The sequence below is a fragment of the Macaca nemestrina genome, chromosome 12 (genome assembly GCF_043159975.1).
Source record: "Macaca nemestrina isolate mMacNem1 chromosome 12, mMacNem.hap1, whole genome shotgun sequence".
Taxonomy (NCBI): domain Eukaryota; kingdom Metazoa; phylum Chordata; class Mammalia; order Primates; family Cercopithecidae; genus Macaca; species Macaca nemestrina.
The window spans coordinates 102898535-102913924 of record NC_092136.1 but is presented as its reverse complement, the minus strand read 5'-3'; the positions used below and the strand labels follow the sequence as shown (position 1 = coordinate 102913924).

The window sequence follows — 15390 nt, the reverse complement described above, 5'->3', positions numbered from 1 at the left end:
TTCTTTCTGACTCTTAGTCACTCAAATTAACTTGCATTTCCAATCATTTATTTAAAGAAGTCCAATAAATCCAAAGATCATGGCCTATATTGCTCTACCCATTTGCTTCTGCAGGGGACCAAAGATGGCACTTTGATTTCACCGTACTGAATGTGTGATGTTCTGAAAGGAATAATAGGGTAGAGGCCCCTACGACTATTTTCCTGAGTGGTTGGACCAAGAGTACTTCTATTATTCAAACTTAAAATTAAAAATTGAGAAACTTGAAATTGGCCTACTGTAGCCCTAGTTTTCTTGGGCACTCCCTGAGGCGTAGGAACCAAACAGCTCAGCTTTTAAGAAAATATCTGAGAATGGAAAGGGTGGAGGTCATAAGTAGACAGGGATGGTGGTCAAGAACATTGAGTTTTGAGTTATTGGTCTAGGTTCAAATCATGGTATCATTTATAAACTATATGACTGTATACAAGTATTTAACTTCTCAGTGTATCAGATTATTCCTATGTAAAATGGAAAACAAGCTTTCTGACAGCACCTATGTGGCTGTTGTAAGGATTAAATGAGATAATGCCTTTTAAACCTAGAATGCAGTAATCCCTGTTTGTGCTAGCCATTACAGTCGTTGTGTTCCAATGTAATTCTTCTACCTCTGTCTGGATCTGTAGGGAATTTATGCAGGACTACATATTCGTTGAGAGGTCTTGCCAGTGTGTTTAAATTCCAACCATGGGGCTCAATTCTGTGGTTGTGCTATAGCACCTCCAAGTCTTCGAGCTTGGTTTTGGTCCAATATCGTGGGATTCACGCAGACACAAGATATCTTTCCATAGTTACTCTAGAGAAAATGCAGTTTATACTATACCAGGCTGTAGTAAACATTCTACAAGCAGTACTAAGTTTCTCTTTATGGAAGTAAACATGCCATCTTGATACACTTATATTTTGAAGAAGTAAAAGTAGCTAGTTTCTTACAGAAGGAAAAAAAAAACATTTTTGCTAAGTGAAGTAAAAAATGTACTACTCTCTGCTTCTTCCCACAGTATCCATGAATATGCGGAGGCCGTTTATTTTGCCAGATGGGTTTTGAGACCCTGCTGAAACAAGAGATGCTGTCATTTATATTTCCCTCAAATTCTACCACAAACCACACTTGGGAGGGAAAAGAAAAAGTCGCCATGTAAGCATGTTTACCTTCAAGTGACTAGGAAGTGGAAACCTATCCATAAGTGATGACTCACCATTGCAGGCCTATAAAAGTAAAGGTATTCTCTGCGGAAGGACAACAGTCACCAGGCATCACCATTCAAGATGCATCCAGGGGTCCTGGCTGCCTTCCTCTTCTTGAGCTGGACTCATTGTCGGGCCCTGCCCCTCCCCAGTGGTGGCGATGAAGATGATTTGTCTGAGGAAGACCTCCAGTTTGCAGAGGTAGAGTATCTTGCCAATCCTGATGATGCGGTTGGTACATCTCAGAAATGTCCTTCTCTTTGAAACGCGGTTCATTTTGGTCTCTTTTCTAGCGCTACTTGAGATCGTACTACTATCCTACAAATCTCGCGGGAATCCTGAAGGAGAATGCAGCAAGCTCCATGACTGACAGGCTCCGAGAAATGCAGTCTTTTTTCGGCTTAGAGGTGACTGGAAAACTTGACGATAACACCTTAGATGTCATGAAAAAACCAAGATGCGGGGTTCCTGATGTGGGTGAATACAACGTTTTCCCTCGAACTCTCAAATGGTCCAAAATGAATTTAACCTACAGGTAATTATAGACTATCTTTCTTTCATATTTGTTAGCCTTTTCTTGTTGTATTAAATGTCTAATATTAAGTAGGCATTACTATTTAATAGGCAGTTAAATTCCAGAATAGCTTTAATGTGGTTGCCGAGATTGCCTCATAACATCTATTATTGTCACAGTAACCCAGCATGATTTTTTAGTGGGCATCTCAAAGTATTTCTTTTAGAAATGAAATCAAAAGAGAAATAAAAGTAGATTAAAGAAAATTTGCAAACGTAGTGCATTAGGTGTATTTATCACAATGGTTCTAAAGATGAAGAGTGCCACTCTTTCTAGAAACTTTACAGAGCTATTTCATTTATTTGGGCTTTATCAATGTAATTCAAACTTTTAGCATGCAAAATAAATTACATTAAACTTTGGAAAAATTTTAATTTCAGGTGCCACATGGTCAGATATTCGGAGATACTCAAATGTCTGAATTTTTGACTTTTTATTCTTGTATGGCATCATAATTAATACATTCTTTGAAACAATAAACCTCTAGTAGAACTTTCAAAGAAATTATTGCATTTTGAATTGAAGAGCAATATACCAAGAAAATGTATTCTAAAATAGCTGTCACTTTCCAAAAACTTAATTGAAACTTTCTCTGTTAAATAGAATTGTGAATTACACCCCTGATATGACTCATTCTGAAGTTGAAAAGGCGTTCAAAAAAGCCTTCAAAGTTTGGTCCGATGTAACTCCTCTGAATTTTACCAGACTTCACGATGGCATTGCTGACATCATGATCTCTTTTGGAACTAAGGGTAATGATGCACATTTATTTTTAAAACATTTTTATATTCTAATTCTTAGTTGGTTCCATTTTAAAATTATTTCTTTCAGTCATTCATTACTTTTTAAAGCATTCAACACCAATTTACCAAACACCTGTGCTGAGTACTCCTGGATGTGATAAGACTCCTAACCCTTGCTTTTGTGTGTAGAGCATGGCGACTTCTACCCATTTGATGGGCCCTCTGGCCTGCTGGCTCACGCTTTTCCTCCTGGGCCAAATTATGGAGGAGATGCCCATTTTGATGATGATGAAACCTGGACAAGTAGTTCCAAAGGTAATGTTTCTTATAAAGATATCATTTATGTGTTGTTAGATTAGACAGTGAACACACTGGTATGGAAGTTAAAACACATAAAAGTTAAATATATTTGGTATTTGACTATATTTTCTTAAATAAAGTTTATCTTAGACATATTAGTGTCTCTACAAGTGACATTTCTACAAATTGATATTCAACATTAAAAAATGAACAAAATCTACTTAATCTGTCACTGTGGCTTGAGGGATACTAATGAACTCTGAAGTAGGACCAAAATGTTTATGTTTGTCAGCCAATATGTTATTACTGCAAATTACCTTTTGGCATGTTGAAGAAGCACAGTTTATTATAAATATATAACTAAAAACTACCAGGGTTGGATCTATGGGTCATACATGAATTAGATGTGAAATGAAATAATTTTTTCCTTGGTAGAAATATGTTCAATCAAATTTCTGTTTCCCATTATATGAGTTGCTTGATTCAGTCTTGTCTGTATATGACAAACACCATTCTTAAAAATCTAGACAGAGTCTTACCCCAAACAGCATGAAACAGACAAAGTGGCAGTTGTTTTTACAAGAGCAAAATGAAATTGCATGTTGAATGAAATCAGTTAGTAGTTGAATCTTCAAGTCTCAAAATAATTGGGAATGTTAATTTAGGAAGAAAAGCCATAGATTGTTCTAACTAGGACTTAGTTATGACAAGTAGAGGTTGTCTTCATAGACAGCTGATTTTATTATTCATTTAAACAAGAAAGATTATTTTTCCAAAGAATAAAACTGGGCCTTACATGTTCAGTGTCTCAACTCTAATACCTAGAATCTGTCTGTGGAGGGAAAAGTGAAAATTTACATATTTATGTTCTGGGTATTTCAGAGGTAAGAACGGTTTCAGGAAGAAGGAATAAGATACAGCATTGTTAAGGCAGAATCACAATAAGCCTCAAATGTAGGTTCCTTTGTAAATTCTGGGTTTGAAATACTTAACTGAAATGAATGAAAACATCCACAAACCAGTCTGGATTCATTTTTCAGTGGAAGGCCAAGAGCAGTACCCATTACTAGTCATTTGATGAAGAATTGGCACTCAGATTATGCGACCTCTAGTTGCTCTCATGGTCTGCAAGATTTGCTAGGTTGGTTCATTTTCTTCATGCACAGGCTGCAATAGCAAAGGAAATTTAAGGTCAAATGGAATCCACTGGCTCTAGTTTTCAGGTAATCTAAGCACAAGTAACAACAATCCTATAGCCTTACACTTCTTGTTTTTCTTTTAGTGTTTTATTCTCTTTTTTCCAGTTTGAAATACCTGTATTAGAAGGCTCAAAATTGGCAGACAGAATGCTTAGAGGGAGCAATGTAAATACAGTGACATAGTGGTCTTCTAGAGTAAAGATGGCTAATCATGTCTAGAGTTTCTGTTTCTTCAAATCCCAGAGTCTAGAGACGTTCTAGAAAGAATCATTTGGTTGGAATTTGCTCCCAAGAGTATACACAGAGAATCTATTTAGTGCATCCTCCATCCTTGGTACGGTCCCTTTGGGTGCTGCCTCCTGATTGGAGGATGTTCTGGGCAGAACCCTAGCTAGGTACCACCCTATGTGATTTCCCCACTCCTCGTTTAAGGTAATCTCTGTCCACTTCCCTCACTTGACCTGAGAATACTAAGAGCAAATCAGGAGTCCTAGTGTCTTCATGGTAAATCCTTATTAGTTACTAATTACATGAGAGTAATCTGTTGACATTCTAATTGTGTAGGCAGCTATAATCAAAAGAACACTAAATTATTTATAAGAATTAAATCAATACTTTGAATCTTCCTTCAAGCAACTGAATACTGATATTAAAAAGTAAGAGAGTGAAGAAAGAGAAAAGAAAGAGTATATAGCGAAGAAAGAAACATACCAAATAGATAAAATGATACTCCTTTCATTACCTGGTCACTGGAATTCCTTTTTTTCTCATTGTTTCTTTATTTTCTTACAGGCTACAACTTGTTTCTTGTTGCTGCCCATGAGTTCGGCCACTCCTTAGGTCTTGACCACTCCAAGGATCCTGGAGCACTCATGTTTCCCATCTACACCTACACCGGCAAAAGCCACTTTATGCTTCCTGATGATGATGTACAAGGGATCCAATCTCTCTATGGTAACTCAGTTATAGAAATAGAATATGATTGGTTATAAAAGCAGAAGAAATCCATGCATTTATTTTCTAAATAGCAGTCATGCTGCATAATGATGTTTTGGTACAGTGAAGTTCATGTATGACAAAGGTTTCATAATACTATAATACTGTATTTTTAATGTACCTTTCTTATGTTTAGATACACTTAATACTCACCATTGTGTTACGAGTGCCTGCAGTACTCAGTACAGTAATATGCTGGACAGGTTTGTAGCTTAGGAGCAATAGGCTGTACCATATAGCGTATATGTGTAGTAGGTTATATATCTAGGTTTGTGTAAGTATACACTACGATGTTCACCCAATGACAAAATCTCCTAACAACACATTTTTTAGAATGTATCCTTGTTGTTAAGCGACACATGACTCTACTAACTGAATTCACCACTGCCAATGCTGCTTTCTTGGTGTTGTTACTAAAACCTAGGAAAACACACCCATTTTTTCTTTCCAAATCTAACTACCCACTCAAATAGAAAATACTTCATTCTCCAATTTTTTGCAGACTATAACTCCCTGTATCTGTATTTTATACATTGCAATGTGCATTTGATACCTTCAAAACACCTCTGCAATAAGAAAGAAAAATATTTTATTCCCCATTTAACCAATGAAGAAACAAAGCCATGTAGAGTTTAAGTAGCATACCTATAGTAATATGGTTGGTGGTGAAAGTGAGTTCCTAAAGCTTTTAGAAATTCCAAGTACTCTTTCAACCAGTCCAATTTGGCACAGTAGAAACCTCTCAAGTGGCCTGTGGTAGTTTTTAATCAACATCTACAGTAACCATTGTAAAAAAAAAATTCTTCCTTTTCACTTACCCCCCAAATTTTCAATAATATTTACAAAATAATTAAACTTCAACCCAAATATTTATTTATAGATGACCTGTTATAAATAGAGTTAAAGCCACAGTGCACAGTCGTCAGTGTAAACATTTCTAGAGCACATAGTTCAGCAAACTTGCTCACATCACCCAAGCCATTCTTTTCCCTTCTAAATTTGAATCTATCACAGTAACTAGCATAGCCATGGGCATGAACTTGAAGATGGCAAAGGGAATTTGCAAATTTATTTTGCAGTTATTATTTCTACATTATTATGACTCAGGGACTTATGAAAGAACTAATATAAACTAGACAGAAAAAAAAAAACCAGTGTAGGATTATTATTGTGTACTGCACCCCCATCCCGTCTGCACTCATGGGAGCTGGTTGGAAAGTTACCAACATTTGGCAAGTCACATAAGTGCTGAAGGCCTGACTTGTCACAGCTGAGATACAGCTGCACCATGGCAAACTGGTGAAGCAACATTATTTGATGTTGATAGCTGGTAAAATAGTCAAGAGGAGGAGGCAAGATGAGGGCTTTCGCAGGAGAAATACACCATCAAAAATGGCTTTGAGGGGAGTCTAGTTTTCAAGAGCAGTCTATCAATAGATTGTGCAAGGTGTAGGGAAAATTTCTTCAAAGTCTGTTGCTTTTTTCCCCTCATTTTTATCATCAACCTCAGGAAACCTAAGTTTATAGTTCTAAAGAATCTCGAGAGGTCTTGAAGGATGGAAGTAGAGGGGAGGAAGGAAGGAAGATTACATGGTACTTGCACCATAATGTAGGAGCCCCAGGACCTACTGCTTTTCCTGGAGAAAACCCTCTCCCACTGTCCATCAGCAGATCGGCCTGTTGTGCTGTGACCCAGGTTTTCAGTAATGTCACATTCATAACTTCTCTCTTGCCTTTCACGACTGCAGGTCCAGGAGATGAAGACCCCAACCCTAAACATCCAAAAACGCCAGACAAATGTGACCCCTCCTTATCCCTTGATGCCATTACCAGTCTCCGAGGAGAAACAATGATCTTTAAAGACAGGTACTCTTGAGATTCTTTCATAAAGTTTGTATGCAACAAACATCTGTGAAGCTGTTTCTGCATATCGCCAAAACATCCTGTCAGACTTCCAAAGGCAAAGTTAACAGTAAAAATGGGCAGGCAGCTTACTTCCATATTTCAGACCAAATAAATGACTGATGGATAAATGTTTTACTTTTCAGTGTACAACCTTGGCATTGTGTAGCTTGTTTTTACATCTCTAGTTATAGTCTTTCTTGTAAATATAACCAAGAAAATCTAGAAATCGAATTTATTTTAAAAACAGACAAGCATTGAAAGTAATTGCTGTATTAATAAATGGTTACTCGTTAGGCCCACGCGGATTCGTTTTGGCATGGAAAGACTTTGATTCTGGATACATATGTTGGAATTCGAGAGATAGAATGAAATGAACCTAGAAATGCAATATAAAATTTTAATTTCTACATTGTTCTAGTATGCGTATTTGTTCATTCATTCATTCATTGATCCCTCATCTGTGATCCAATAGCATGTTTACCCCCTCTATTATAACTCTAACTACAATTGTACTCATGGGACGGGGTGTGGTTCTCATGTATCAGTTTTCCCAGGCCATGAGACCGTGGAAGACATAGTTCATGTAACTCATATCTTCTCTCTGGAGCCCAACACAATGCCTGGCAAATTTGTTTGCCCCTAGCAAGATACCCAAAATTGAGCAAGACAATTTCAACCCACAAAGAACTTAGAGACCTCGCAAAGGCTCTGCGAGATTTCAAAGTTGAATACCTTACGCTAGTTAGGATAGCACAACTTGTCACTGGAACTGAAAGGGTAATGGAATTTTTTCCCCTTCACAGGTGGGAGGTATTGGTTGTATTTAACTTATCTGTGTTATTGTGGAGAGAAGCGACTAGCAGGATAGTAATATAGCACTTAAAAATGTGACAGAAAACTCCATTTTACTTTTGTGTTAGATTCTTCTGGCGCCTGCATCCTCAGCAGGTTGATGCAGAGCTGTTTTTAACGAAATCATTTTGGCCAGAACTTCCCAACCGTATTGATGCTGCCTATGAGCATCCTTCTCATGACCTCATCTTCATCTTCAGAGGTAAGCTTTCCACAGAGGAGGCCTCGCACAGGACCAGGGGAGGCAGTGCTGAACTTGATGCCAATAGAGATTCAGTAAAATGATCACCACTGAAAATATACCTAAATTAAAGACCAAGTATTAAAAAAATGAAAGCCAGAAAGTACCTGAAACCATTCTACCATGAATCTCCAAATTGAACATATAAAAGGTCTACATTGTTAGACTTGTCATATCCACTCTTTCTTTCATATGAATCATGTCAGTTTTTTCTCTTAGTTCCTCTTAAAAATTGTTTATTGAGAAAACATTATAACAATATATATTCTGAAAAAGTGGAAAAAATATTATGAATCATTCTTCCTTCTGAATAGTCAATTGATTTCATTTGTTCATTTTCATTATGTAATACATATTTTAAAATATTTATTTTCATAGTACAGATACATTTTTATAATCTACTGCTTTCCTTGACATAAAATTATGACCAATTTCCAAATTGCTACTTTACCTTTATGACCATAATTTAAAATGGCTACATAACTTTCTGCTGACACTGTTTCTATTGTTCAACTATTTATAATATTAATGTTATAATAAACCTACTTTTCAGAGAAGAAAATAACTTTCAAACTGGTATAAAATTTGAGTTTTCAATCTAATTAACCCTTCCTACTGTGTTGTTTATTCATGTAGAAATTTTAATGTGTTTTTTACCTAGCTTTAAACTTAATATTCAGAACCAATAAATTGCTAAGTTAATTGTGATATTTGATTAGCTATATTCATAACTGGGAAATTAAGATCCTAAATTTTATTTTTTTGTTTCAAGAATCCTTATATTTTTATGTTTCATAAACATGATGACTGTAAATACTAAATATTTTATTAATATTTCTAAATGTATAAATGGGCCTGCCCTTAAGCACATGTCTACCTAGGTAAGTCTTAATAGATTTCCCTGGATAATAAAACTGTTATTTCACTCATTCCAGGTAGAAAATTTTGGGCTCTTAATGGTTATGACATTCTGGAAGGTTATCCCAAAAAAATATCTGAACTGGGTTTTCCAAAAGAAGTTAAGAAGATAAGTGCAGCTGTTCACTTTGAGGATACAGGCAAGACTCTCCTCTTCTCAGGAAACCAGGTCTGGAGGTATGGCAGCAGGATGTACTGACACATCTGTGTCATAGCCACAAACTGCCTCAAATATCTGTCACTACTAGAAAATATTCCTACACACTACTGTAAATGTCATACTAGTCATTCACTTTTATTCCATGTCAGCTCTTTCAGGCAGCCCCTCAGATATGCATTTAAAAGTCTCAAGCTCTCTTGAACACACACACACACACACACACACATATATAATACTCAAACATTCCTCTTCTCGAACATTCTTTTCTTAGCCATTTGTTATGCCTCTCAACCATCTTTGGCACCCCCTCTTTCTTTCTTTCTTTCTTTCTTTTTTTTTTTTTTTTTTTTTTTGTTTTTTGAGACTAAGTCTTGCTCTGTTATCCAGGCTTGAGTCTAGTGGCATGACCTTGGCTCACTGCAACCTCTGCCTCCTGTATTCAAGCAATTCTCGTGTCTCGTGTCTCAGTCTCCCAAGTAGCTGGGATTACAGGCATGTGCCACTACACTCAGCTAATCTTTATATTTTTAGTAGAGATGGGGTTTTGCCACATTGGTCAGGCTTCTGGCCTCCAGCAATCCACCTGCCTCAGCCTCCCAAAATTCTGGGATTACAGTTGTGAGCCACCGCACCCGATTGACACAATCTCTTTCTAATCTTTCTCCTGTATTCTCTTTCTTGTCACTTTCTCTTAATTTACATGTAGCTCCATCTTCCATGGCCAAAGAGGATACCAGCATGAGTACAGGAAAAGATTAGTTGAGAGAGAAAGCCCTCCTCTCTGCGGAGTTAGCTGATCCACTCAAGAGGTTGACCAGGAAGCTGACAGGCCCATCGTTTATAAAGTGAAACTTTCTGAAGGGCAAGTGAAGCTGGAATATTTAAAACATATGTAAAGATTCAGGCAGCGTTGACATCAACAACATTTAGGAGTCCAGATTCAAGTCTATATTTGGAAACGGGAATATCTCATCAGTACCCTGCATTCGAAATGTTTAAAATGGAAACTTTCCTCCATCTCTACATACACACAGTTACACACACACATGCATACCCACACACACGCACATACCTGTATATATCATCTTTGCCTTTTGACTTATTTCTGACAATGACATTTACAACATTCTAAAAATCACTGCCAGCTTCTACCAGGTACTGCATTTCATTCCCTACCCTCCATAAGAAGTATGTGGTTCAGTCAGGATTAATTGCTTACTGCAGCTCAGATATGCTGTTCTTTTGTATTCCCTTACGCTTCTCTTATGCAATTTTTTTTTTCTTTGACGAGGAGATCCTTCCCTGCCTCTCTCCCTCTTGAAATTCTGCCCATTGTTTAAAGTTCATTCAAAATATCATTTCATCTACAAAGTCTTCTTTGATTTCCCCATTCAGGGGTTATTGCCCGGTTTCCTGTACCCCCATGACATTTCATGATTACTCTCTCATGCTTCACTTCTGTTGCCTGGTGTTGCAGTTATGTGTAAACACATGCCTTAGCTTTATTGGTAGTTCAGTGGTTATGTTTTACTTGTTGGAACATACCTTCAGGATATTCAAAAGCTCTCATCAGTAGCAGTAGTGGCACCTTATGGGAGCCTGTTTTCCTAGGTTAATTTTAGGATATGTTTGCTTGGTTAGGGTGTGGCTGCGGGCAGGGGAGAAGGAGCTTGAAATATGCAGTTATGGAAGGGGAAAACTATGCTTCCCTTCCCACCTTTATTATTACCATATGCCCCTACAACTTTTTACTACAGAAATTAAACCTTAAATATTTTTGTAGCCATTACTGTGTTTAGCAAGTTGTCTTACACATAGTGGGAAATCAATAGCTAATTGTTCAATGCACAAACATGCATTTATTTCATGCTTAAGAACACGTTCCTAATGACATACTTTTATAACAGATACACCATTTGTGAAATGGAAATGAGCTTGTAACTCTCTTTAAAAAGATGGCCTTCGGGCAAGTCAACAAATACTCGTCAAGCAGCCACTGTACACTCAGTATTCTCATTCCTAATGTTAAAAAGCTACCAGACGTTTTAAATGGACTTAAAATTTTTAAATTCTTGTCAATTTTGAAAGATGCTATTGTATCTATTGTATTATTTCTAAGGTACTTTCTAAGAAATATAACTGACTTAAGAGTATTTTTTTCTTTAAATAGATATGATGATACTAACCATATTATGGATAAAGACTATCCGAGACTAATAGAAGAAGACTTCCCAGGAATTGGTGATAAAGTAGATGCTGTCTACGAGAAAAATGGTAAGTAGTTACATTACATTGACTTTAAAGAGGAGCTTCTGTAGCCCCTGAAAACTCTTTTCTGTACAAATCGTTTTTAGATAGGACCTAGATGTGTTAATAAATGTATGGCAGTTAAGGAATTAATCGTTCCTATGTGACTACCTACAAAGACAGCAAACCAAAAATATAACATGCCGAGAATAAATGAGAATTTTACTTAATGATTGCTAATTCTATAAATACGAGATGCTAAACCTTCAACACTACCGTAAGCTACGCTTAAAGATGCAAAAATGCAAAAGATATTGCCAGAATTCAAACTGGGTGTGGAGTGGGAAGTAATTCATACATAAAGACTCATAACTACCATAACTATGTAGTGACCTTTTACTTTAATTATGTTCTCAGCCTTTTATTTTTATTTGTTTATTTATTTTGACAGAGTCTCACTCTGTCGTCCAGGCTGGAGTTCAGTGGCACAATCTCAGCTCGCTGCAACCTCCACCTCCCAGGTTCAAGAGATTCTCCCGCCTCAGCCTCTGGAGTAGCTGGGATTACAGGTGCCTGACACCATGCCCGGCTGATTTTTGTATTTTTAGTAGAGATGGGGTTTTGCCATGTTGGCCAGACTGGTCTTGAACTCCTGGCCTCAAGCGATTCACCCGCCTCGGCCTTCCAAAGTGCTCAGATTACAGGCCTGACTTCACTGACCTCCTTTAACTATGAAAAGAGATATTATTGATAACTTATAACAAATATCAGTCTAGGTGCGGTGGCTCATGCCTGTAATATAAGCACTTTGCAAAGCTGAGATGGGCGGATCACTCGAGATCAGGAGTTCAAGACTAGCCTGACCAACATGGCAAAACGCCATCTCTACTAAAAATACAAAAAAAAGAAAAAATAGCTGGGAATGGTGGCATGCACCTGTAATCCCAGCTAGTCAGGAGGCTGAGGCAGGAGAATCGCTTGAATTTAGGAATCAGAGGTTGCAGTGAGCCAAGATCACTGCCAGTGCACTCTAGCCTGGACTACAGAGTGAGACTCTGTCTCATATACACACACAAAAATCGATAATCGGCCGGGCGCAGTGGCTCACGCCTGTAATCCCAGCACTGTGGGAGACTGAGGCAGGTGGATCACGAGGCCGGGAGATGGAGACCATCCTGGCTTAACACGGTGAAACCTCGTCTCTACTAAAAAAAAATACAAAAAATTAGCTGGGCGTAGGTGGCAGGCGCCTATAGTCCCAGCTACTGGGGAGGCTGAGGCAGGAGAATGGCGTGAACCCGGGAGGCGGAGCTTGCAGTGAGTGGAGATCGCGCCACTGCACTCCAGCCTGGGCGACAGAGCGAGACTCGGTCTCAAAAAAAAAAACAAACCAAAAAACCAAACAAAAAAAACCCGATAATCCAAGTAGCAAAACTGTCTAGGAAGATTCACACCTTAAAAGAACAACTAAAAAATAAAAATAAAAAGATAAAAAAATTAAAAAGGAACAACTATGAGCAATACATTAAAGCACTAATAGAGTTTAAAAAGAAAAAGGTTGAGATTCCTACAAACGGGATCTAAGAGATTGAACCGTTAATAGTAACTGGATTAAAACCTTATTATTTTCAAACTCTGAAATTGTCTTTATGCTTTTTCCTGTAGGTTATATCTATTTTTTCAACGGGCCCATACAGTTTGAATACAGCATCTGGAGTAACCGTATTGTTCGCGTCATGCCAGCAAATTCCATATTGTTGTGCTAAGTGTCTTTCTAAAAATTGTTATTTAAATCCTGAAGAGCATTTGGGGTAATACTTCCAGAAGTGTGGGGTGGGGGAAGGAGAGCTATCAGGAGAAAGCTTGGTTCTGTGAACAAGCTTCAGTAAGTTATCTTTGAATATGTAGTATCTATATGACTATGGGTGGCTGGAACCACATTGAAGAATGTTAGAATAATGAAATGGAGGATCTCTAAGGAACACCTGATTCTTGTTGCTGTACAAAAGCAATGGCTGATGATATTTCCCACACCACAAATGGGACACATGGACTGTCAATGAGAGCATAATTAAAAAATATATTTATAAGGAAATTTTACAAGAGCATAAGGTAAATCACATTCATATAATGAATAAATCATTCTTACTAAAAAGCATAAAATAGTATGAAAATGGAATTTTTGGAGAGCCATACATAAAATAAATAAACCAAAGGAAAATGTCTGTAATAAATAGACTGTAACTTCCAAATAAATAATATTCATTTTGTACTGAGGATATTCAGATGTATGTGCCCTTCTTCACACAGACACTAACAAAATATCAAAGTCACTAAAGACAGGAGACAAAAGAGCAGCGGTGAGAATAGTAGATGTGGCCTTTGAATTCTGTTTAATTTTCACTTTTGGCAATGACTCAAAGTCTGCTCTCATATAAGGCAAATATTCCTTTACATATTAAAGAGGATAAAGAAGGATGATATCTTTTTGTTAAAATATTTCAGGTTTTTCAGAAATCACACATTACAAAGTTAAAATTGTTATCAAAATAGTCTAAGGCCATGGCATCCCTTTTACATAAATTATTTGATTATTTAAGACTAACAGTTGCATTTTAACCCTATTTTACCTAGCTAATTATTTTAATTGTTCAGTTTGCCTTGGATATATAGGCTGTTTTCTAAAGACTTGTATAGCATGAAATAAAATATATCTTGCAAAGTGGAAGTATATATATATTAAAAGAGAGACATCCAAATTAAAAAAAAAAAACACAGTCTACTAGATTGTGATCCCTTGAGATATGGAACGATGCCTTTTTTCTCTGCATTTAAAAAGGTCCCCCAGCACTCCCCACAGTGCCTATTGATACTTGGGTAGGGTGCTTGGCACTTATTGAATATATATGATTGGCCATCAAGGGAAGAACTATTGCTCAGAGACACTGTTCATAAAAACTCAGGCAAAGAAAATGAAATGCATATTTGCAAAATGTATTAGGAAGTGTTTATGTTGTTTGTAATAAAAATATATTTTCAACAGACAATTGCTATATGGTACATTTTGTCTTTAGGTATAATTTCAATTTTCCTCACCCAAAGAGGGTTCATTGACAATATTTTTATTTTTGGAGACAGAGTCTCGCTCAATTGCCCAGGCTTGAATGCAGTGGTGTAGATGCAAACTCTACCTCCCGAGTTCAGGCGATTCTCCTGCCTTAGCCTCCCGAGTAGCTGGGATTACAGGTGCGTGCCAACATGCCTGGCTAGTTTTTGTATTTTTAATAGAGACGGGATATCATCATATTGGCCAGCTGGTCTTGAATTCCTGATCCCAGGTGATCTGCCTGCCCTGGCCTCCCAAAATCCTGGGATTACAGGTGTGGGCCACTGCGCTGGACACTTCTTCCTCTTTTTTTTTTCTTTCTAAAAAAAAATATTTAGGCCGATGCAGTGGCTCATGCCTATAATCCCAGCACTTTGGGAGACCAAGGCTAGAGGATTGTTTGAGCCCAGGATTTCGAGATCAGCCTGGGCAACATGGTGAAACCCAGTATCTACAAAAAAAAAAAAATAGCTGTGGGTGGTGGTATGTGCCTGTAGTCTCAGCTACTAGGGAGGCTAAGGTGGGAAGACTGCATGAGGCAGGGAGAGGTCAAGGCTGCAGTGAAATGTGATCACACCACTGCACTCCAGCCTGGGTGACAGAGCAAGACCCAGTCTCAGACGAAGAAGGAGAAGGAGAAGGAACCAGGTCCCAGCTACTCAGGAGGCTGAGGCAAGAGGATCACCTGAGCCCAGGAGGTTGACGCTGCAGTAAGCTATGCTTACACCAATGCACTCCAGCCTGGGTGATAGAGTGAGACCCTGTCTCAAAAAATAAAGAAACAAAAATAAAAAGGATGTTTAACTTGATTTCAGAAACATTTTCCCTATGTTTTACCATTTTCTTTCATGATATTTCTCTCTCATGGATAGACAGAAAGACAGACAGATATACATAAAGATATATAGATATAAAGATATAC

At 37.5% G+C, this 15390-nt stretch overlaps 1 protein-coding gene across 1 annotated transcript; it reads left to right on the top strand.

The window, feature by feature from the left end:
• The first annotated feature begins 1214 nt into the window (after window positions 1-1214).
• On the top strand, window positions 1215-14406 carry LOC105493702 (matrix metallopeptidase 13). The gene is made up of 10 exons (XM_011761562.2): window positions 1215-1428; window positions 1521-1762; window positions 2405-2553; window positions 2734-2859; window positions 4836-4997; window positions 6788-6905; window positions 7865-7998; window positions 8973-9132; window positions 11286-11389; window positions 13028-14406. Exons 1-10 carry the CDS (start codon window positions 1309-1311, stop codon window positions 13126-13128), a joined length of 1416 nt encoding a protein of 471 aa, XP_011759864.1. The 5' UTR covers window positions 1215-1308; the 3' UTR covers window positions 13129-14406.
• The last annotated feature ends 984 nt before the right edge of the window (window positions 14407-15390 follow it).